Source organism: Corylus avellana, chromosome 1 (assembly GCF_965113065.1).
Source record: "Corylus avellana chromosome 1, dhCorAvel1.hap1.2, whole genome shotgun sequence".
Classification (NCBI taxonomy): Eukaryota; Viridiplantae; Streptophyta; class Magnoliopsida; order Fagales; family Betulaceae; genus Corylus; species Corylus avellana.
In genome coordinates, this window is record NC_142490.1 from 22,173,064 (window position 1) to 22,196,421 (window position 23,358).

General features: G+C 37.0%; 1 protein-coding gene and 1 pseudogene across 1 annotated transcript; both read left to right on the forward strand.

The window, feature by feature from the left end:
* Positions 1 to 1,853: 1,853 nt before the first annotated feature.
* Positions 1,854 to 13,402, forward strand: LOC132169456 (uncharacterized; annotated as a pseudogene).
* Positions 13,403 to 14,106: 704 nt separating this feature from the next.
* On the forward strand, positions 14,107 to 20,092 carry DEG5 (DEGP protease 5). Its single transcript, XM_059582465.2, has 8 exons — positions 14,107 to 14,427; positions 15,705 to 15,854; positions 16,286 to 16,348; positions 16,494 to 16,583; positions 18,414 to 18,536; positions 18,805 to 18,892; positions 19,157 to 19,231; positions 19,466 to 20,092. The coding sequence occupies exons 1-8, from the start codon at positions 14,164 to 14,166 to the stop codon at positions 19,570 to 19,572; spliced, it is 960 nt and encodes a 319-aa protein (XP_059438448.2). The 5' UTR covers positions 14,107 to 14,163; the 3' UTR covers positions 19,573 to 20,092.
* Positions 20,093 to 23,358: the final 3,266 nt, after the last annotated feature.

Here is a 23,358-nt window from a genome sequence, read left to right on the forward strand (position 1 = left end):
AAAAAAAAAAAAACCGGGGGTGGCTGTAGCCACCCCCTGGCCGATCTGGGGGTGGTCGAACCACCCCCATGGCCAAGGGGGTGGTCCGGCCACCCCCTTGGCCAAAAAAAAAAAAAAAAAAAAGGGGATGGGGTGTTTTTGGGGGTGGCCGGACCACCCCCAAGGGGCTGGGGTGGTTTCGGCCACCCCATACCGGCCGTATAGGGTGGCCGAAACCACCCCCAGCCCCTTGGGGGTGGTCCGGCCACCCCATATGCACCCCCCCTTTTTTTTTTTTTTTTTTTTTCCCCTTTTGGGGGTGGCCGGACCACCCCCTTGGCCATGGGGTGGTCCGGCCACCCCCAGACCGGCCAGGGGGTGGCAGAAATGGGGTGGTTCGGCCACCCCATTTTGGCCAAGGGGGTGGCTCCAGTTTTTTTCTTTTTTTTTTTAATTTTTTTAAATTTTTAAATTTTTAAATTTTTTCTTTTTAAAAAAAAATAAAAATTAATGCCTAAAACGACGTCGTTTTAGGCTGGGTAATTTTAGGACACAAAACGACGTAGTTTTGGGGAAGGGTAAAATGGGTATAAAACATTCAAAACGACGTAGTTTAATGTTAAAGGGGTCCAAAGTGAGAGAAAATGGAAGTTCAAGGGACTTAAATGAGAGTTTTGGAAATTCAGGGGGGGTATTTCAAATCAGGGGGGTTTTCTGAAGTTTCCCCACATTTTTATAATTTATTTGAGTCTTTATGTGGATACAATTATTCTTATAGAAAAGGTGTTAACAAATTTTGTTGTCCATAATTGAAGCATTAATATATTATGCAGTCAACTCTTACCAACTATTATATTGAGTTAGTACTAGTAGTATTGCTTTAACTATCATAATTTCTATTTAATATACGATTGTTATTTTTTTTAACGAAAATCTGAGGATTTCATTGATTAAAGATCACGAACATAAAGCTCTTACAGAGTATAACAAAAAGTTCTTAGAACAGAAAGCATAAAGCTCTGCAAAATCATAGACACATGCTATGAGGTTACAAAGTCATAGATACAAACAAAAATTCTTACAAGGATGTGTTATCTATAACTTCAATCTTATGCTAACCTATGTACAAATACAGTTAAAGAGCAGATCTGCTTCGAGCATACTAGATCTAAGACATAGGTAGCCAAATTTCCTAATAAAATTTATTTAAACCGGCCATGAGAGATAACCCCTAACACCGAACTATCCATGGTCGTGAGAAATAATCCATCACACCTAATTATTCCTCCTCGCTCATGAGGGTAGATATAGAGAGAATAAACCTTTTTATTCAAAACAAACAACCAGCAAGCAGCAGTAATGGCCGAAGAGGATATGAATGGCACAACACGGTGGACGGTGGACGAACGCATAACGGAAAGGTCAAAGTTGTTAATCTGGTCGAAAAACACTTGTAAAGAAAAAGAAAAAAATATAAAGGGAGTGGGAGGGTAGGAGCGGGGAGTAGAAGGGGAAGGGGAGAGGATCTGCTCCCTCCTCTCAGATCTAATATACGATTGTTATTCAACTAGATGATATGACAGTTATACAGTAATTTACTAAATAACTTTATATATATATATACTTTGTCCCCCCAAAGTTTTAGGCCATTTTTCAATTTAACCTTCATTGTTTCAAAAATTGCAATGCACCCCATCAAAGTTACAAAATTTTTAAATGTAGCTCATCCATTACCTATTTCCGTTTTCCCAAAAATCTGTCTTCCTCCTCCTTTTGTTTTAGCAACTTAAAAAACTAACACTTAAAGCTCTCTCTTCAAGGTACAGGGTGAAAGAAAGGAGAAAGATATGTCTATTTTTAATGTTTTTAACGTAATGAAGAAGTTGTATGATAAATGGAACATCCATGGTTTCCTTCTCTTTAGTCTCTCATTACTGACCATTCTAATTCTGCTTGCACCATTCAGAAAGCGAACAGGGCGTGCGTTGGTAATCTCTCTGATTTGGTTAGCTTACTTGGTGGCCGATTCGGTTGCTAACTTTGCAGTGGGACTTATTTCCAATAGTCAAAAATATAGTGGGATACCTAATAATGATCATGCTGACATTCTAGCTTTTTGGGTTCCCTTTCTTTTGTTACACCTTGCTGGTCCAGATACCATAACTGCTTTTTCTCTGGAGGATAATGCCCTCTGGCGAAGGCATTTGGTTGGACTCCTGAGCCAATTTGCTGCTACTATTACTGTCTTCAGTCAATCCTTTCCAAAAAACAACTTATGGGTTCCTACTGTCCTTGTGTTTGTTGCTGGAACCATCAAGTATGTTGAGCGAACTCGTGCTTTATTTCGTGCAAACCTGGATGAATTCCGGTAGTCAATGCTTAAAGCACCTGACCCAGGGCCTAACTATGCAAAGCTTATGGATGAATACTCTTCAAACAAAGAGGTTGAACTCCCAACTGAGATACAATTGATACCGGAACCTAATAAAGAATCTTAGACTGGAAGTTATCCGCGCGCGATCTCTATGCTTTTGAGGAAGTGAAACATGCTTACCACTTCTTTGAAATCTTCAAGGGTCTCATCGTGGATCTCATCTTCAGTTACCGTTGTTAGGAAATTAATCATATTTCTCAAAACCCGTGAGATGCGAAAAATAAGAAGATTACGGAATAACAAAGATAAGCAATCACACACGACACAAAGATTTAAGTGGTTCGGCTTAACAAGCCTACATCCACTGGCGGAGACGATCCAGAAAAAATTAACTATCAAAAGATGAGTACAAGAGAGTAATAGGGCGAGAAAACCACTCAAACCCAAAGTCCCAAATACACCAAATTCTCATTTTTCCCAAATGAGAATAATAACAAAAAGAGGAAAAAAAAAAAAAAAAAAAACACTCTTTCCTGCTCTCTCTTTTTCTCTCTATTGTTGGCTCACCAAAACACAAAGCAAAAATTACTTTGATTTTTTTTGCACACCTCATTGCTGCACAGCACTTGCCTTTACATAGGAGTACATAGTTGGTGCTTTTTTCCTACTAAAAGTCCAACAAGGAAACCCACTTTCGTGTAGGACAAAAACTCCAACTCCAACAATGAAAGGGAATTCCAAACCTTGTATAACACAACAAAACCAGTTGGGTCCCACCCCTAGGTTCAAGGCACACGTTCCCAACAATCTCCCACTTGACTCGAATCCTACAAAGTCGCAACATAGTGAATCTCCTCCGGATGTCTCCTCCGCCTATCTTCAAGCTTGAAGACCAACTGAAGCTGCGCACAGCTTCAGTTTCTCAATAGTCACTTCTTTTGTCAGCATGTCTGCCAGATTTTCAGTTCCACGAATCTTCTCAAGTAGCAATTGTTCACTTTCAATAAGAGATCGAATGAAGTGATACCTCAACTGTATATGCTTTGTTCTTGAATGATACGCCGGGTTCTTCGCAAGAAAAATGGCACTCTGACTGTCACTGTGTAGAACGCCCTTCTCATTCTTCTTTCCCAACTCATCAAAAAAGCCTTGTAGCCAAACCATCTCCTTTCCAACTTCTGTCATGGCCACATACTCCGCCTCTATTGTGGAAAGGGCTACAATTTTCTCTAACCTTGAGGTCCAACACACAACAGTACCTCCTAGAGTATATACAAATCCTGTAGTTTTTTTCCTGCTATCAACATCACCCACTAGATCAGCATCCACGTAGCCCTGCAGCTTCAATTCTGCACCTGTGAAGCAAAGGGACATATCTGAAGTTCCTCTCAGATATCACAAAATCCACTTGACTGCCTCCCAATGCTGCTTCCTTGGATTACTCATGTACCTGCTCATAATTCCTACTGCATGTGCAATATCCGGTCTAGTACAGACCATTGCATGCATCAGACTTCCGATAGCTGAGGCATAAGGTACCTTGCTCATGTAGCTTTCTCTTGATCCGTCTTCGGTGACTGATCCTTGGTTAGTCTGAAGTGACTCCCCAAGGGTGTGCTCACTGACTTAGCTTCATTCATGCTAAATCTGCTGAGAATCTTCTTCACATATTCTGTCTGTGAAATCTTCAGTGTACTATTGGCCCTGTCCCTGATAATTCTCATCCCAAGGATTTGTTTAGCAGCACCCAAATCCTTCATTGCAAACTGCTTTGACAGCTGGTTCTTTAACTTGTTGATGTGTTCCATACTGGCCCCTGCAATGAGCATATCATCTACGTACAGAAGTAGAATAATGTAAGAGTTCTTAAGACTCTTGACATAGCAGCAATGATCTGCATTGCATCTCGTGAACCCAGTACTACACATGAAACTATCAAACTTCTTGTACCATTGTCTTGGAGCTTGTTTCAGACCATACAAGCTTTTTCTCAGTTTGCACACTAAACTCTCATTCCCCTGCACTGCGAATCCCTGTGGCTGCTGCATATAAATTTCTTCCTCCAACTCACCATGAAGGAACGCCGTCTTCTCATCTAACTACTCTAAATGTAAGTCCTCTACCGCCACAATGCTCAGCACAACTCTGATGGTTGTCATCTTCACCACCGAAGAAAATATGTCTGTGTAGTCAATTCCTTCTTTCTGCTGGAATCCCTTGACTACCAATCTTGCCTTGTAGCGTTTGCTACCATCATGTTCACCCTTTATTCTGAACACCCATTTGTTGTGCAAAGCCTTTTAATCTGCTGGCAACTCAGTCAGCTCCCTGGTCTGGTTAGTCAATAATAAGTCCATCTCATACTTCATGGCTAACTCCCACTTGATTGAATCTTTAACCTTCAAGGCTTCAACAAACGTCTTTGGCTCACCGCCATCCGTCAACAAAATATGAAACAGGGAGGGTGAAAAATGCTGTGGAGATCTAATGGTTCTAATAGATCTACGGACAACCACAATCGGTGTACCCTGTTCAGTCTCTTGATCTACTATTTCTTCAACTTCTAGACCATCTTCAGTTTCTGAATCCTTATCAACTTCTGAATTCCTTATCTGAGCTACACCTTTAGAAATTCCATCTAGGTTGATAAATTCAGGCTTCCCAACCTCTGACTCTGTACTTACTGGTTCTGCACTTGAATTATTCTTATACGCAACCATCTCATTAAAAGTAACATTTCTACTTCTAATGATCTTCCGGTTTTGATCATCCCAAAACCTATACCCGAATGCCTCATCCCCATAGCCAATGAAATAACATTTTCTAGACTTAGCATCTAGCTTGCTACAAGCATCAGATTCAATATAGACATACGAAACACAATCAAAAACTTTCAAGTGAGAAAGATTTACCTCATTTTCACTCCAGACTTCTTCAGGTAGTCTATGGCCCAAAGGAACTGATGGTCCTCTGTTTATCAAGTAAGCAGCAGTGCTTATTGCATCCGCCCAGAAAGTTTTCGGTAGTCCAGCATGCAACCTCATACTTCTTGCACGCTCATTGAGGGTCCTGTTCATGCGCTCAGCCACACCATTCTGTTGTGGTGTCCCCGGGATAGTCTTTTCCATTATAATCCCATTCACTGCGTAAAATTGTTTGAAACTCCCGTCTTCGTATTCTCCCCCATTGTCTGATCTTAGACACTTCAATTTCAGACCAGTTTCTGTCTCTACCATGACCTTCCACTTCTTAAAAACTTCAAATATATCAGATTTAAGCTTTAAGAAGTAAACCCATACCTTCCTGCTTGAGTCATCAATAAATGTGATGTAATACCGCGAGCCTCCAAGAGATGCCACTGGTGTGGGACCCCACAAATCCGTGTGTACCCCAGCTTTCCCAACTTCGATGTTCTGCCAACCTTCGCGAAACTCACATTCTTCTGCTTTCCTAGGATGCAGTCTTCACACAAATCAGACTTAACTAACTTCAGCTCCGGTAGTTTCCTCTTTGACAGAAGTACCTTCATCCCTTTCTCGCTCATGTGCTCAAGCCTTAGGTGCCATAATTTTGAGTCAGCACCCATATCTACAACAGCAATTGTATCCCTGCTGTTTGTTGTCATATAGAGAGTGCCCGTCTTATGACCACGAGCCAAAATCCTAGCTCCCTTGCTGACCTTCCACTTTCCACCGTGGAAATGAATTGAATGCCCTTCATCATCAAGCTATCCTAATGAAATTAGGTTCTTTTTCAGCTCTGGGATATGCCTGACATTTTGCAGCTTCCATAGCGAGTCACTGTGGACTCTAATGCCAATATTGCCTATACCCATAACATCCAGCGCTGTTCCGTCAGCCAAGTACACGTTCCCAAAATTCTCCAGCCACATAATTTTCAAGAACTTCACGGATCGGTGTAGTGTAAAAGGAAGCTCTTGAGTCCAAGACCCAAGAATCAAGAGGACTGTCAATAGATAGAAGTAGGGCATTGTGCACTTCTTCTGTTACCACGACATTTGTGGCATCATTTTCGGTCTTCTTCTTCAGTTCTTTGTAGTTCTTCTTGAAGTGGCATGTCTTGCCACAGTTCCAACACTCAGATTGTCGTCCAAACCTGGATTTGCTCCTACCCTTCTTGGACTTAGATTTGCCCCTCACAGAGTTTCTGTCTTGTCTTCTGCCCCGAGTCTTGAGGTTTAAAGCAGCACCAGAACAAGAGGCCTCACACGTATCTCTTCTGCGAACCTCTTCACTGAGAATCAAATCCCTGACGTTTTCATAGCTCAGTTTACTCTTTCCTATAGAGTTGCTCACAGCCATCCTCACTGCTTCCCAGCTATTTGGCAAAGATGCCAAGATGATCAACGCGCGAACCTCATCATCAAAATTAATTTTCACCGAGGATAATTGATTTGTGATGGTGTTGAACTCATTGAGATGATGTGCCACTAAAGCCCCTTCCGCCATCTTTAGGTTGAACAATTTTTTCATCAGATGCACCTTGTTGTTAGCCGACGGCTTCTCATACATGCTTGGCAAAGCCTTCATTAGACCTGTTGTGGTCTTCTCCCTTACAAAGTTGTGTGCAACTGATTTTGACAGTGATAACTTGATAACTGCTAAGGCTTTACGATCAAGCAGAGCACACTCGCTATCATACATGTCATCGGGTTGTTTTTCCAAAAGAGGTTGATGAAGATCCTTCCCATAAAGAATATCTTCAATTTGTACCTTCCAATACCCAAAATCTTTGCCGTCAAATTTCTCGATTCCCATCTTTCCTTCTTCACCTGCCATCGCTCCCACTCAAACCAACAGCTCTGATACCAGTTGTTAGGAAATTAATCCTATTTCCCAAGACCTGTGAGATGCAAAAAATAAGAAGAATGCGGAATAACAAAGATAAGCAATCACACACGACACAAAGATTTAAGTGGTTCGGCTTAACAAGCCTACATCCACTGGCAGAGACGACCCAGAGAAAATTCACTATCAAAAGATGAGTACAAGAGAGTAATAGGGTGAGAAAACCACTCAAACCCAAAGTCCCAAATACACCAAATTCTCAATTTTCCCAAATGAGAATAATAACAAAAAGAGAAAAAAAAAAAAAAAAAAAAAAAAAAACACTCTTTCTTGCTCTCTCTTTTTCTCTCTATTGTTGGCTCACCAAAACACAAAGCAAATATTACTTTGATTTTTTTTGCGCACCTCATTGCTGCACAACACTTGCCTTTATATAGGAGTACATAGTTGGTGCTTTTTTCCTATTAAAAGTCCAACAAGGAAACCCACTTTTGTGTAGGAGAAAAACTCCAACTCCAACCATGAAAGGGAATTCCAAACCTTGTATAACACAACAAAACCAGTTGGGTCCCACCCCTAGGTTCAAGGCACAAGTTCCCAACAACCGTGAGCGTCACGAGAGCCAGCTGTTTTTCTTTCATGGAACCCCAGAAGATGCTTTTAAAGTGCTAGCAATTGAACTCAACTTCATCTATGAAGTTCTCTATACCAAGGTTGTCGTGGTGCATTCAATAACTGGATACTTGGTCCGGTTTATATCCTGGTGCGCGGTTGTGGCAGCCCTTTCAACCTTCTATCCATTAGATAAGCATGGTCTTCGCAATATCGATGTTGGAATTACATAGTGCTAGTTCTTGTGTTAGCTTAATTCAGTTCCAAAATGCAAGGCTATTGTTCACAGGCTCAAACACTGATATAAAATACTCAGAATCCAATCTTCACCGTTCATAATGTAGATTCATGTGTTATGAATGCCCCTGCAAAATTTCAGCTCAATCGGACCACAAACGCCCATCGATCGAAGTTGTTGATCAAGGCTGGACAGCATTTCCAGAATGTTGTTTCACCCATTGCATGCCCTGTCCGGACGGGCCTTCCCCGGGTCTGGACCGCATTTCTAGAAACTCTATTTTTGCTCCGCAAGGCCCTGTCCGGACAGCTCATTAACCTGTCCAGACACCCCGTAAGTTTTAGGCCCAAAAACATAAATTTAAGTGGGTTAGGTGTGGGGTTTTGTCGGGGGTATATATACATCATTATAGAAGAGAGGCACGAATTTTTCACCCCAAAGAGTTCGTCGGAGGCTGTGCTAAGAGAGATCATATATGGTGAGCGTTAAATTGAATCTCTTAGAGTTTTAGTTATTCCTTTGATAAATCTATGGTTGAGAAGTCTATTGGAAGGGTCCAGTAAAGGCAAATCACGTTGAAAAAGATTGTGAGCAAGGAGACGACTTGTAGGCTTGTCGATCTTACAAAGTCAAGGTCTTGCAAAGGATTGTAAGTGTTCCTAGTGTCTATAATCTCTGGATAATCTTTTGATAGTGATTTCCTGAGTTTAACTGCCCCAGAGAGGTTTTACTTTTAGATCGGTTTATAAAAGATTTCCTCTTCGTAACCAAAATATCTGTGTCTGCATCTTTATTGCTTTATATATTTTGAGTGATTGAATTGTTTATTCCTTCTTAGTATTAATTCTGCATAAATTGTGATAAATAAGTTTTTGGAGTCAGCATAGCGTTTTTCAATTGGTATCAAAGCAAGTTCACTCTGTTTGGATTAAATTCCTGAGTGAGATCTATTGACTCCTGTTTGCTATGAATACTTCTCAAGGGGAATATGATCTTATAAACTCCTTCAACAATTTCTTAGAAAAATTCACTCTTTTGAGACATCAATATACAAATTGTTTGGAGGATTTTCAAAATCTTAAACTTGTGAAAGAATCTATTGTTACTAAATTGTCTGAATCACATTTTTTAATTGATTCTTTAAAATCTAAAAATCTTGTTTTAGGTTCCAAAGTTGATTTGTTAGAAAATAAATCAAAAGAGTCAGAAACTCAATTGGAAATCTCTAGCAATTCCCTTGAGAATATGTTGTATACTCAGAATTTTGATTGTGATAAATTTGAGTTAAGTTTTGATTGTCATGTTGCTTTGTCTTCTAACAATGATTCTACTTCCGAGATAATATTTGTTAAATCAGAAAAAGTAGAAGACTCTTTGGTTAAAAGAAAAACAGCAGCTGCCTCGACCTCACAAGGTAAGAAAGTTAAGAAAATTCATATTGAACTTACCCCAAGTATAGAGTCGTCCATCCTCTTAGGAATCTACCTCCTAAAACGTTTATCCCTACTTGTCATCATTGTGAAAAAGTTGGTCACATTCGACCCAACTGTTTTAAATTGAAACCTCATATGCATAAAAATAAAAATTATGTTTCTAAGAAAGAACCTTTGGGGTTATGCACAATGATGATGGGAGGTTTGTCTAGATTAGACAAGATTGAAAATGTTTACGTCTCTACACCTTCTTTCAAGAAGGTTTGGGTTAGGAAGGATTATACCATTCACCCATTCAGGGTAGTGGTAGTGATCTCACCTAAAGTTAGATGAGTCAATAACATGCCTAGGATTAATTGTTTTGCTTATTTTTGAATATCCTAGAGCGTGTTATTTTTCTTTGCTTTGCATTTTTTTTTGTTTTTGCTTTATTGTTTATGCATAGCATTGTTTTTGTTGTTACACTTTTTGTATAAAGAGTGTATACATGATTGTTTTGAGATTCTTGTTTTAAGGCTTATTTATAAATGATTTTTCAAGAAATTCATATATCATGATCTTTGAAAAGCTTATTGATGAGATGTTGTGTGCGGACCACCAAGATTTTTGTCTACTTGCTAATCAAATGTTCAGGAATGTGTAATGTCTTGTGAAGACTTAGAAGTAGTTATTAAATCAAATCATTATTTTATAGTTGGACCTATAAAATGTGATGAAAGTTTAATGCTAAAGGACATTCATGTCTTGCCTGTTGTAATATCAATTCAAGCATGTTGTTTTGTTTTGCATTGCATTTTTGTTTGTTTTGCATTTGTTTTCGTTCGTGTGCATTTCTTTTGTGAAAAATTTCAAAAAGACAAAAATATGTTACTTTGATTGTTTTCTTGATAGTCCATTAATTTCTCATGTTGCTTTTTATTGATTTAATTCCTTGCGTCTTGGAATGTTCTTAATATGCGTGAGATGAAAATTTGTGTCAATGGACTTGTTTTTGTGGTTACCTAAAGCCTGAGCTTATGTGGTACATTTTGCCTATACTTTATCTCTTGTACACATTTAAGCTTAAATTGAGGTTTTGTTTCACTTTATTTGTGAGGTCTATTAGGTAACAATATGAAGTTTTTTACTAGTCATATTCTTCAAATTGACCATATGCTAGTTAAACCTAGGGCTTAAAAATTCATGCTTTCTCTTTTGTGATAAGCACCAAAAGTTTAAGGACACTTTCTGAAAGAGAAAAATAAACAAGATAGTGAAACAAATAAAATCAAAAGATCATATTCCAAAAGGAATTTATTTCACTGTGTCAAACTTGTGCAAAATGTTTTACAAAGAGAAATATATAAGATGAGAGTGGCTAGGCCCTAGTATGATAAGGTTTGACTTTTGATTTAATATACTTGTCAAAACCTCATGGTCGTGAAATTTTCTCCTCATTTTGTAAGTTGAAAATTTTTCTCTTTGGATGGCTTACACACACACCACACAAGCATGGGTTGAATGGAACATTTTCTTGGCTTGGGTTAAGCAATATAAGTTTCTTGTCATTTCTAGTCTCATGTATATTTTGCATATTTGGAACATGTTTGGGATATTCATTGTGTAATACATGAGTCATTGATGTGTATATCATGTGTATTCATTTGACTTTTGAGGGGAAGAAACATGTTTTGCATTTCCAGTTTCTTGTTGTTAAGTGAGTCATACATTGAGGAGGAGTTTCGCTGATGTTTCTTTATGATCATGCATTCTATGTCATTTTTTTTTATTATGAGTTTTATTTATGTCTTCTTGTTCCACATATGCCTTGATGTATTTTGTGAAGTGTTTCAGGAAACATGAAGACCTTTTGTCATTCTGTGACAAAAAGGTGGAGTAAATATGGGGAGATGATGGGATTGGCTCTGCATTTTGGTTTTGTCACTGAATTGCCAAAGGCGGAGTATATTAGTTCTTGTGTTGGCTTAATTCAGTTCCAAAATGCAGAGGCTACTGTTCACAGGTTCAAACACTGATATAGAATGTTCAGAATCCAATCTCCACCGTTCATAATGTAGATTCATGTATTATAAACGTCCCTGCAAAACTTCAGCTCAATCAGACCACAAATACCCATCGATTGGAGATGTTGATCGAGGCTGGACAGCATTTTCAGAATGCTGTTTCACCCACTGCATGCCCTGTCTGGACAGGCCTTCCCCAGGTCCGGACCGCATTTCCATAAACTCTATTTTTGCTCCACAAGGCCCTGTCTAGACAGCCCATTAACCTGTCCAGACACCCCGTAAGTTTTAGGCCAAAAAACGTGAATTTAAGTGGGTTAGGTCTAGGGTTTTGTCTGGGGTATAGATACATCATTATAAAATAGAAAAGCACAAATTTTTCACTCCAAAGAGTTCGTCAGAGGCTGTGCTAAGAGAGATCATATGTGGTGAGCGTTAAATTGAATCTCTTAGATTTTTAGATATGCCTTTGATAAATCTACGGTTGAGAAGTCTATCGGAAGGGTCCGGTAAAGGAGAATCACGTTGAAGAAGATTGTGAGCAAGGAAACGAGTTGTAGGTTTGTCAATCTTACAGAGCCAAGGTCTTGCAAAGGGTTGTAAGTGTTCCTAGTGTCTGTATTCTCTGGATAATCTTTTGATAGTGATTTCCTGAGTTTGGGTGCCCCAGAGAGGTTTTACTTTTAGATCGGTTTTTAAAAGATTTCCTCTTCGTAACCAAAATATCTGTGTCTGCCTTTTATTGCTTTATAAATTTTGGGTGATTGAATTATTTATTGCTTCATAGTATTAATTCAGTATAAATTGTGATAAACAAGTTTTTAGAGTCGGTATAGCGTTTTTCACATATACCTTGCTCTATGCTGCCATAGGATTGGATACAATTGCTCACTTTATGATGACTTTCTCTGATTGGACTGCTGTTTCCATCTGGAACTACTGGTGGAGGCATGATAATATCTGCGCATGCACTATTGAAATATGCTTCTTCCCTCTCCTTGTATACATTCTCCATCTCAAGAAGATAAACTGAGGGGAAGATATAGAATCAATGAATCGCTTGGGAAGGGCTAGAAGAATCCTATTCCGGAGATGGTGTGAATCATTACATACATTCAACTTGATAGATTATTGTCTACAAGAACGTCCAAAAAGGATTCCTACATGCTTTGATGATTTTTGCTATAAATTGACTTGGGTCATCAAGACATTGGGCCCTAAGGGTTTCTATGGTCAGATGAATTACGTTTCCACGAAACCATTAAAAAGAAAGCTATGGGTTTTCATCTTTGATGAGTTGAAAATGAAATCCCATCTCTCAGATGATCCTAACACTACGAAGAAGATATATTCCGCCCGAGGTGATTGGGTTCTACAAAATATTGATGAAACCATTGAGACTATCAAGTTGAGGCATTATATTGTCGACGTTGATTATGATCAGAGCCTTATATTATGGCATATTGCTACAGAACTCTGCTATCAAGAAGACAGTAGTAATACCGATCACCGTGAATTTTCTAAAATCCTTTCAGATTATATGTTATATCTTCTAGTTATTAGCAGGTATTGGCCAAATAAGATTTCGTGATACCTGTGCTGCGGCCAAAAGATTCTTCAATGAAAGAGGCATCGATCAACATGATTATAAAGGGGCTTGTACTAGAATCCTTAAAGTAAATACTGATGTGGAACCTGTTGCTGTGAAGGGAGACAGAAGCAAATCTGTACTGTTTGATGCATGTATTCTCGCCAAAGAGCTACAAAAGTTGGAGCAGCATAAGAAATGGGAACTAATGAGTACGATGTGGGTGGAATTGTTGTCTTATGCCGCAAGCCATTGCAGGGCCAATGCTCATGCTGCTCAACTAAGCAATGGAGGAGAGCTTATCACATGTGTTTGGTTATTAATGGCTCATTTTGGCTTAGGAAAACCTAAAAATAAAATAAAATAAAATCCTAATTTTCATTAAACTTAAAAGAAAATAATTTTTTCTTCATTAAAAAAAAAAAAAAAAAAAATAGATGCTCTGTATTTATAAGTTTTGGGCAAAAGGGATGCGCTGATCAAGAGAACATAATCCATCTCCGCCAGCCTTCATCCCTGAAAATATGTGGTATTTATTTAGGGAAACATGCCTTCTTTTGGAAAATTATTTTTGGGTAAAATTTACTTAACCCCCTCAAACTACTATCTCAATGACAATCTACTCCCCAAACTATTAATTATAACAATTTACCCCTCTAACTACCAAAATAATGATAATGTAACCTCCAATGTTAGCAAAATGACAAAATTACCCCCGTAAAATTCAATTTTAGTAAGGGTAATTTTGTCATTTTTAAAAATTGGAAGTACATTGTCATTGTTTTGGTAGTTTGGGAGGTAAATTGTCATTGAGGTGGTAGTTTGAGAGGGTTAACTAGAGTTTACCCAATATTTAAAAAATAAATAAATAAATAAATAAAATTAAAAAATTAAAAAATTAAATTTTTTTAACACAACAAGAGTACAACACCATTTGTCAATCCAAACGACTTAATTTATCTGAATTCTCAAAATTTAACAGCTCAGTTATCTGAGTAAAAAAATTATTTTGGATAATAAAAAGAAAAAAAAAAAAAAAAGTGGAATCCATTTTAGAAGACAGGCTTTGGTTCTGAAACACTTATCAGTTGGACAGTTGGACCGACACCCGTGCAAGAAAGAAGTAACATGGTGATGGTGTTGAGTTCTCTATGTCAGATGAGCTCCTCTCCAGTCCACAGTGCCACCTCATCCTTAAATTCTTCACAGAATAAGAGCCTCCTTTCAAGCCGAAGGGCAATAGTTTTTGGTCCAAGCGTTTTAATGGCTTCCTTGATCAGTTTCAGTAATCCCAGTTCCTCTCCACTTTCAATTCACCTTGCACTTGCCCAGCAGCAGCAGCAACTAGATGAACTTCAGCAAGAAGAAGACAGAGTCATGCGTCTCTTCCAGGTCTCACTGTTTCTGCATTTGTTGTTTTTCTGTGGACAAATTTAATGGTTCTCTAAAACTGATTGTAATTTCTTTCACCCATTTGGCTTCTATTGTCATTGATTGGAATAATTTGATGGGTAAGGGTTTTTGTATTTTTTTTTTTTCACAAATAATTAATATTCATGACTACTTCGCAAGTGGGTTAGAGAGTCATCAATTATTTGCTGTCCATATGCTCTAGGTCACTTATCTTAATTCTTATGTGGTCTCCTGTTCTTTTTTATTTTTTTTTAATATATGTATATATATTGTTGAATAATTGCGCAAACATTATAGAATAGGAACCTTAATTATTTGTTAATCAATAATGGAATTTAATCAATTAACCTTGAGTAGCACATTGAAGGTTGTTGGGAAAAGCCACAAAAAAAAAAAAACAGAACAGAAACCCAATCAAAACAATAATAAGCACAATAGTTCATAATCTTGTATTTGACATTTTCTTCTTTGTTAAGGAACTTTTTTTTTTTTTTTTGACATGTCCACACAACAGGGGAGGGGGATTCGAACTAGTGACTTCCGCTTCATTAGGCGTGGTTCCAGTCGATTGAGCTACCTCTTGAGGACATGAAGGGACATTCTTGAAAATGTAGGAATGTGTTTGATAGACCATAATTGTGATTCACTAGTGAGTGATCTTTTTTTTCTTCTAATGGCTTATATACACATTGTATGGTCTTAGATACAAAGAGAGACGTAGAAGAGAAAAGAGAGATGAAAAGGTTTTCTCTACAAGGGTTCTATCTCTTGTAAAGGTATGATCCAAGGTATTTTGGGGTGCTTTCATAGTGTGTTTGGGTGTATAAATATACTGAAAGTATGAGATTGTAAGAGTTGGGGTGATTGGGTTGTACACCATCTTGTCGAGAGGTAATGTTTAAACCTCTCTTACGGGTTCTTCAAGGTCTTAGGTTCAAAACCCACTAAGTGTAAATTGCTTCTTAGGGCCATCAGACTGGGGGTTTGCCCCTTAAATTAACCGAGATGCACTTGCGGAAAACTCCTTGCCGAGGGCCTGTGCACCGCTGGAATTAGTCGGAGCGAAGCTCCAAATACCCGGTGCCAAATCAAAAAAAAAAAAAAAAAAAAGTTTCTTCAAGACAAACTGAATGTTAATCAAATTTCTGATTCTGTCCTTATGATGTTAGGCTTTTTATTTTTTGGGGAGGAGGTGTAGTTATTCTACACATATTTATATAAGTTTCATCTTCATCATTATATTTGACTTCTTGTAGGAGGCATCACCTTCTGTTGTTTACATTAAAGACCTTGAAATAGTTAAAAGTCCCAAGAACTCTTCCGGTGACATCAATCTCATTGAGGATGAAAATGCAAAAGTTGAAGGGACAGGTTCGGGCTTCATCTGGGATAAGTTTGGTCACATTGTAAGCATTCTCTTCTTCTGTTCTGGTATTTGAATCCATCTTGTAGTGTTATATGCATTTGCTTCTTTGTTTTCTGTATCTGCTAACTTCAGTATCAATGCATGTATTCTTTTCTGAGTTGAATCTGGGTTCCCTAAACAAATATTATCTTTGCAGAAGAAAACATTATGCAACACCTGAGTTGTGTTGATGATTTAACTCACCTAAAAGACCTGAAAATTGAATATATTTACACGAGATAAATTCTTGGTAAAATCCTCACATCCAGTGTTGCAGCTGTTACTTACACATGTACCTGCATGCATACGTTTCTCCCGAAAATTGAAAGATTATTATTAGTTACATGCATAATCAGAAATGCTGCTCGATATTCTCTTATAACTTATTGGATGCTCCCTCCAATGCTATTAAGATTCTTTTGTGTATGACAGGTCACAAATTACCACGTTGTAGCTAAATTGGCTACAGACGGGAGTGGATTACACCGTTGTAAGGTTTTAGTCCTCGTCTTCTAGTTATTATATTTCCATTGTTGTTTCACTTCTTCTGATGCGGCAATGAGTGGACTAGATAAAATTATTATTCATTTTTATTAACCTTTTTCTGAGTAACAATGCTTTCTTGATGTTCTTTTTACAGATTTACCTAGTAGATGCTAGAGGCAATGGCTTTTACAGGGAGGGAAAGATTGTTGGTGTTGATCCAGCATATGATCTGGCTGTCCTTAAGGTATTTAATAAAATTATTGTTCAAATTCTTTTCAATTACTTACGCTTATTATCATTGATATAGACAAAGTACACTTTCTCACAAGAAAAAGGCTGCAATAAACTTAAGGAGAATTCCAAGAATTACTGCTGATGCTTTAGAGAGGCACTAAAATGCTTCAGATAAATTAACTTTTTTCTGTTCTTTTGTTGAATGATTGCATTTTTCTTCTGATGTAACACTTCAAGTGATCAATTCTTTTCCTGGATTTTAATCCCCAAAAGCAGTTGTTTAGTCATTTGCAAATTATTAATGTTGTACCTTAATAGGCTTCCTGAAATGTGTTATACATGGCAAGCTTTAAATGCAAAAGGGTGTAAGATGTGTGCCTAGTTTCTTCCTCGCAGCTCCAGATGTGGAATGTATGCACAAAGAAAATTTGAAGGTGTGGGAGTGAACTCTTAGTTAAGAAAGAAAGGACCTAATAATAAAAATTTTTATTAACTTGACTGATATAAAAATAACAAGTCTATGTCCCTCATCTGTTTGCACATATATTCTGCAGAAGGGTGAGTTAGCTCTTCAAGGGAAACTTCCATAGTTGGTTGTGTTGATTACTTTCAGTGCCTCTGTGAAACATAAAGAGGTAGTTGACCACACAATGGTTCATAAGTGGCTGACAACAACTAAAGCGTTAATATGCCTATTATTAGATTCAAAATATTAATGAGTCATGTTGTGATAAGTGTTTGGAAGGCTCATCTAAACAAGTGACATGATCAGTTGGCTGGAAAAGAAGAAATAATGGTTACATTTTGGCTTAAAATGAGATATATATATGAGGGTACATGAGGTGGGCCATTCCCATTCTTGATCCGAATGGAAGAGAGAATGGGAGACCAATTAGGAATGCTTCCGAACACAAGGTTAGAAGCTGCCCATCGAACTACATAATGTGCACAATAAAGTGCACTACAAATAAGGCAACTAACAAAAGAAAACAGAAAAACAAAAGTAGCCTTGAAAAGCTTGTATCACAGCATGGGCTTCACCTAAGGTAGCAACAGACGAGAAACACGTAGTGGCAGCATGGATATATATATTACTTCACCTTATGCATTTTGTTCTTAGGTTCAGAGGTGCTTCATTATGCCTAATGCTGTTCACCTTATCACCAGATTATATTGAAGTACACATTCGAATACAGGAAAGAGTTGAGAAAATTTCTTGCTTGATGTAAACAATAGTTAATGCTAGATGGCATAAACTTATCTTAGAGATGCATTGACAGCAAATCTCAACTTTAAGGTTTAGTTATGGAGGAAAGTTTTTTAGTTAGGTTAGAAGTTCAAATTAAGCATCACCAAGGTCATGATGAGTTGGTCGTATTTGAAGTCAATTGAAAGATAAGTTGTGTATCAAATAAATTTCACGATTTGGCTATTACATTATTCATTTCTTAGAAGACAAAAAATGGGCTACAGATTCGCAGGCATTGCTCAGATAACCAAGAAGCCGGTCCCGGCACACCTCCAATCCCCAACATCAAAACCTGAAACTCGTGTGTCCAGGATTTGAATGCGGGACCTTTAGCATGATTTTGGTGATAAATTGAATATTAAGTGTTTTTCTAATTTATCTTTGTGTGAGATAACATGGGGAGTAGGATTGTGATATGAAACCAAGCTACTTAAGCTTGGCTTAATATTGGCTCAGTAATAGACCAATGCATGTTCACCTTTAAAGCCAAGCTCTAGATGAATGTGAATGTTTTAATAGGCTTAGCAGTGCTTTTAAGATTTTCCCAATGCAGTAATTGTTTTGTGATGGCTAACTTAATATCATATGCAGGTTGATGTTGAAGGGTATGAATTAAAGCCTGTTGTTCTTGGCATGTCTCAAAATTTACATGTGGGTCAGAGCTGCTTTGCCATTGGAAATCCTTATGGATATGAGAACACTCTGACAACTGGGGTAATTTCTGTAATATGACTGATATGCACTTGATATCCCAAGCGAGGTCGTAATCAATTGATAAAGTTCGTTATCTTTTTTTTTTTTTTTTTTTCTTTCCTTCATCTAATCTAATCTCAAGAACTGGTTTAGCTTTGAACTTGTTTTCTTTTACGGAATTATCAGGAGATTCTTTTGATGTAGGTCCTCTAATGTGAACAAACTAACAAAACGGATTTACAATAGTAAAAAACATAACATCTATGTACTGGCTAATTGAGTCTTGCAGGTAGTCAGTGGATTAGGAAGGGAGATACCTTCACCAAATGGAAAGGCTATTCGAGGAGCTATTCAAACAGATGCCGCTATTAATGCAGGTAAATTTCATTTTCCTGTCAAATATATTTCATTCTTATGAACCTGTTGATTGTCGTCGTCTTTTCTTTCTATTAAGTGGAGAAGATCATATGTGTTCGGTTCAGGCCATCATATAAAAGTATGTGACCATTAATTTTTGCTATCACTGAGGGATGTTTTATGCTACCCTGCAAACAGTGAGGCATTGCAATTTGTTAAACTCAAACAAATTGTATTTATCAGAATCAGACAATTTTCAATCTTCTTTGATGGAATCTTTACAGGTAATTCAGGTGGGCCGTTAATTGATTCACACGGCCATGTTATTGGAGTTAATACAGCAACTTTTACTCGCAAAGGTGAATAGATGCTTCTTCATTTATTTGTTTCTTTAATTGTATTCTAGAAATGGAAGCCATGCATATGATTTCTCTCCCCTTTAGACATGAGAGTTAAAATTACATATATCATCAGAAAACTTTGAAATTATCAAACCTTATCTTCATGATGATATAAAATATAATGAAGATGCTAAAACAAACCACTTTAGGTCAAAGTTTGAATTCTTTTGATTTTTCATTGTATTATTACAGGTACAGGATTATCATCTGGTGTTAACTTTGCAGTACCGATCGACACCGTTGTTCGAACCGTGCCTTACCTTATTGTGTATGGAACATCTTATAAAGACAGGTTTTGATAATGTTTGTGAATTATATCAAACAAATGCTTCAGGTGGTCCTTGAGTTTGACTTCTTGCACAAAAAGATCCTGGCATAAAAATTCATTACCCTAGATAATTTGGAAACAAGCTCCAAGTTCCAAGGCTCAATAGGAACTAGTTATAATTTTCTCTTTTGTAATTAGATAAAGATTTAGTCGCAAGTTTCTGCAACCCAAAGTTTCAATCCTTCACCAAATTGTGCCTAATTTAATTGACACATGATGTGGCCTTTAGGCATTGTAAAGAATCATAGCTAGTTGATGAACTGCAAATAAGAGAAAAAATTTCTAGCACTATTTTTGGTGAATCTTGATATCTTCTTCCCTTCTCCTCCAAGACTATTGTTTCCCTCATCCAAGCCCATTTGTCCAGAAATTGAGGACTGCAATATGACTAATATTACCACTCATAATGTTTGAACTCTGGATGAATAAACACTGAGGTACTAGGGGTCTGTTTGGATTGGGTTTTTCAGATTAGCTTGTATTTGTTTCTCTGTTGTAATCTCTTTTGATTGAATGGATGTTCTTACCCAAAAAAAAAAAAAAAAACCTGCCAAAGTTCAAGATGCACATTAACCCAAGCTGCAGTACTTTGTGGAAAATTCAAGAGGGGAAGAGATATTCGTACTTAACAGTTTGGTCATTGTCACAAAAAAACTAATATTAGCCAGTTTTCCAGTGTTTGATCAATAGCATGCTCTAAATATTAAAGACTAATTGAAATTGGATAAAATTGATAGTAATTCGGACAATCCTATAGAAAAGGGGCTGCAGGATTCACCGTTCACTTGCCCTAAGTAGGTGCCCAAGGTAGGGCTTTTGGCAGATGAGCCTTGCTCGCTCACTCTATGAAGGTGCCGACATTCAAATACCCAAGTGCAACAAATCCTCATTCCAATGCAATATGTTATCATACCTATGAAATGTTTTCAGTGAAAAAGGAAGTACACTCACTGATAGTTTTCATCAAGCTCGTTTACATATAATGATAAGGTGATTTTTCTTTTCTTTTTTTGAGAAATAATCAAAATATCATTAAAAATGTAAGGCGACCCGTAATAAACATAAAATATATAAGAGAAGCTCACCTAGCTAGTAAGAGAAAATAAGAAAATCATGATAACTAATCACTAAAAAAATAAACAAAAGCAATTGCCAAAAATACAATGTGTTGAAAAATAAAAACTTAATTTCCTCTAAAGTCCTCTCATAGTCTTCAAAATTTCTATCACTACTTTCCTTTCATAGACACGAAAGTTGAAAGCACCATCTTTCACATAGTAACACACTAAATGTTGCCAACAATCTATCGTCAAGCATACAAATCGACTACTCATCTAGACATGACCCAAGACAACCCAAATTGGCTGAAAAAAAACATTTCAAATGGCACAAGCAACCTCACAATGATAAGGCGGAAAATAACCACCAAGAAAAATGTAAATTTAAGTGTCAACAAGGAACCCTTCAATTCTTCTCTCTTCAACGACATAAAACATGAAGTCAAATCATTATTTCAAATTCCTGCTTTTCATTGTTGTTTAGGACATCCTTTTTTAGTTTAATGATATATTATCTTCAAAACACTAAAACTGTTCCAAATATGAGACAAAAACCAAATCAATGATTTTCCTGGAAGGTGAATATATTTAAATCAAATTACAATACACACTGTTATAAAGATCAAATTCAGAAACTCAATTATAGAAGCAACTTTGCTTCAAGTATAATAAAGTTCACAATTAAACCATCGCTTAAGATACAAATTAAAACTCTTAAACACTCATATGCACCTGACCACATATGGAAAAGCAAAAGATAAAAGAACTAATCCCTCACATGCATGCAAACAGAGAACGCCTGGACAATCATAAGTTGAACTAACTCCCTGATTCATTACATCATTTCAGGCAAAAATTTATGGGGCAAAAATTTCTGAGCATTTGCGGTCCGATTAAGTTGAATTGTAGGAATGTTCATGACACGTGAATTCTCATTGTGAACAGTGAAGATTGGATTCTGAGCATTCTATATCAGTGTTTGAGCCTGTGGATAGCAACCTCTGCATTTTGGAACCGAATTAAGCCAACAAAAACTAACAAATAGGATTAATCACATTTTCCAATCTTGAAATGCAAAGTGTCTTATGGAGATGCGACAATGGCCCTAGTACTTTTTCCCCATAACAACTAGCTTTTTCAATAATTAGATGAGGCAATGTCTAGAGACAAGTTAATTTACATATTTGCGGAGACATTCCTTCCGATGCATTTGCTCCTCCAATGTTGAGATGTCGTAGGTTGACTAAGCTTCCAAACGTTGAAGGCAATTTCTTTAGAGAAGAACAATAGACCACTATCAATGTCTGAAAATTGTAAAGAGTGCCTACTGATTCAAGCAAGCTTCTTATTTGAGTATGAGAAAGGTTGAGGAACCTTAGATGCTTCAGATCACCAATTGATTCTGGTAGCTCAGATGTGTAATCTCTATTAAGAGAGCACCCTTAATCGTCTTAATTTTGGCAACAATTTAAGAGAAACATTATTAGTCAAGTAACAGCCCGCATATGAAAGCATAAAAGGCAGGAAGGTTCGTAAACATGTGAGATCATAAAAAACTTCAAACTTTTGAATGACTTAGTATATGTATATTTTAATATCAAAACTATTTTATTCCACCTTCTTCAATTTGTAGCTAAAGTTATTCTTTTTTCTAATGGAATACATATTTCGGGTAACAAACACACCCTAAATTTCAGTTGTTTTTAATTAGAATCTCGTACTTGTTTGTTTTCAATTGCAATTGCTAATTTTTGGGGGTAGAATCTGATGTCTTGATGCCAAAAGCTGAGTAAGCATTTTAACTTCTACGTGTGTTGTTGCAGGTCACATGGCAAGACAATGTTGATCCTGATAACATGACTTACGAGGTTGCTATATATATATATATATATATATATATATATAGTTTGTCATATCATTTTACTTACAATGTCGTTTATTTGCATTTTTTTAACCAAGTAATTGCAATTTTGTTTTTTTGTGTGATGATATTCTATTATTAAGCAGTAGAAGCACTTTCACTGGGCCTTGGTTTTACTGGATGAAATAAATTTGTTAGAAGTAGGAAAGTGTTCTCCCCTTCCCTTCCAAACCCCTATATATATGCAGTCACACACCAAACAAATGAAAGTTTCAACACTAAACTCATTTATGTTTATCTACTTAACTTAATTCATTAAATGATGAAAATTCAATATTCATGAAAGTTTTGAAGTTGAGAGTGAGACTATTGATGCTTAAAGAGCAACCACACCTGGTTGATTAAGATATGTAACACAAACTCAAAATATTGTTGAAGTTTCATGAAAAACAGATGGAATCCATACCCTGTATTCAAAATATTGCAATCATGGTAAGTGCAATATTTTTTTTCAGATATACCCAATTTGCAACACAGGAGTATTTGGCGAGGAATCAAGGCATTAAAGCATCAATTGGCAAAATTATTCAGAATCCAGAGTTCTTTAATCCATCAATTTTCATTTTTTTTCCTTTCTCTTTTGTACCCTTTTTAGGGATGGGGGTTAAGAACCACACTAGCTTCTTATTTCTTCATGCAGGTTTTGTTTTCTAGGAAAACCATATATTTTGGCTTCTTGAATGATGCAAGTTAGTGCTTATATATAACAATATAGCTGAGGATTCCTATTTAACATGACATTGGTCTGATCTTCTTTGCTTGTAAGCACATAGAATAG

Coding starts and splice junctions, on each gene's coding strand:
- DEG5 (XM_059582465.2), top strand. CDS start 14,164: ATGGTGATGGTGTTGAGTTCTCTATGTCAGATGAGCTCCTCTCCAGTC. Junction 14,428..15,704: donor GAGTCATGCGTCTCTTCCAG/GTCTCACTGTTT, acceptor GACTTCTTGTAG/GAGGCATCACCTTCTGTTGT. Junction 16,349..16,493: donor GTGGATTACACCGTTGTAAG/GTTTTAGTCCTC, acceptor TTCTTTTTACAG/ATTTACCTAGTAGATGCTAG.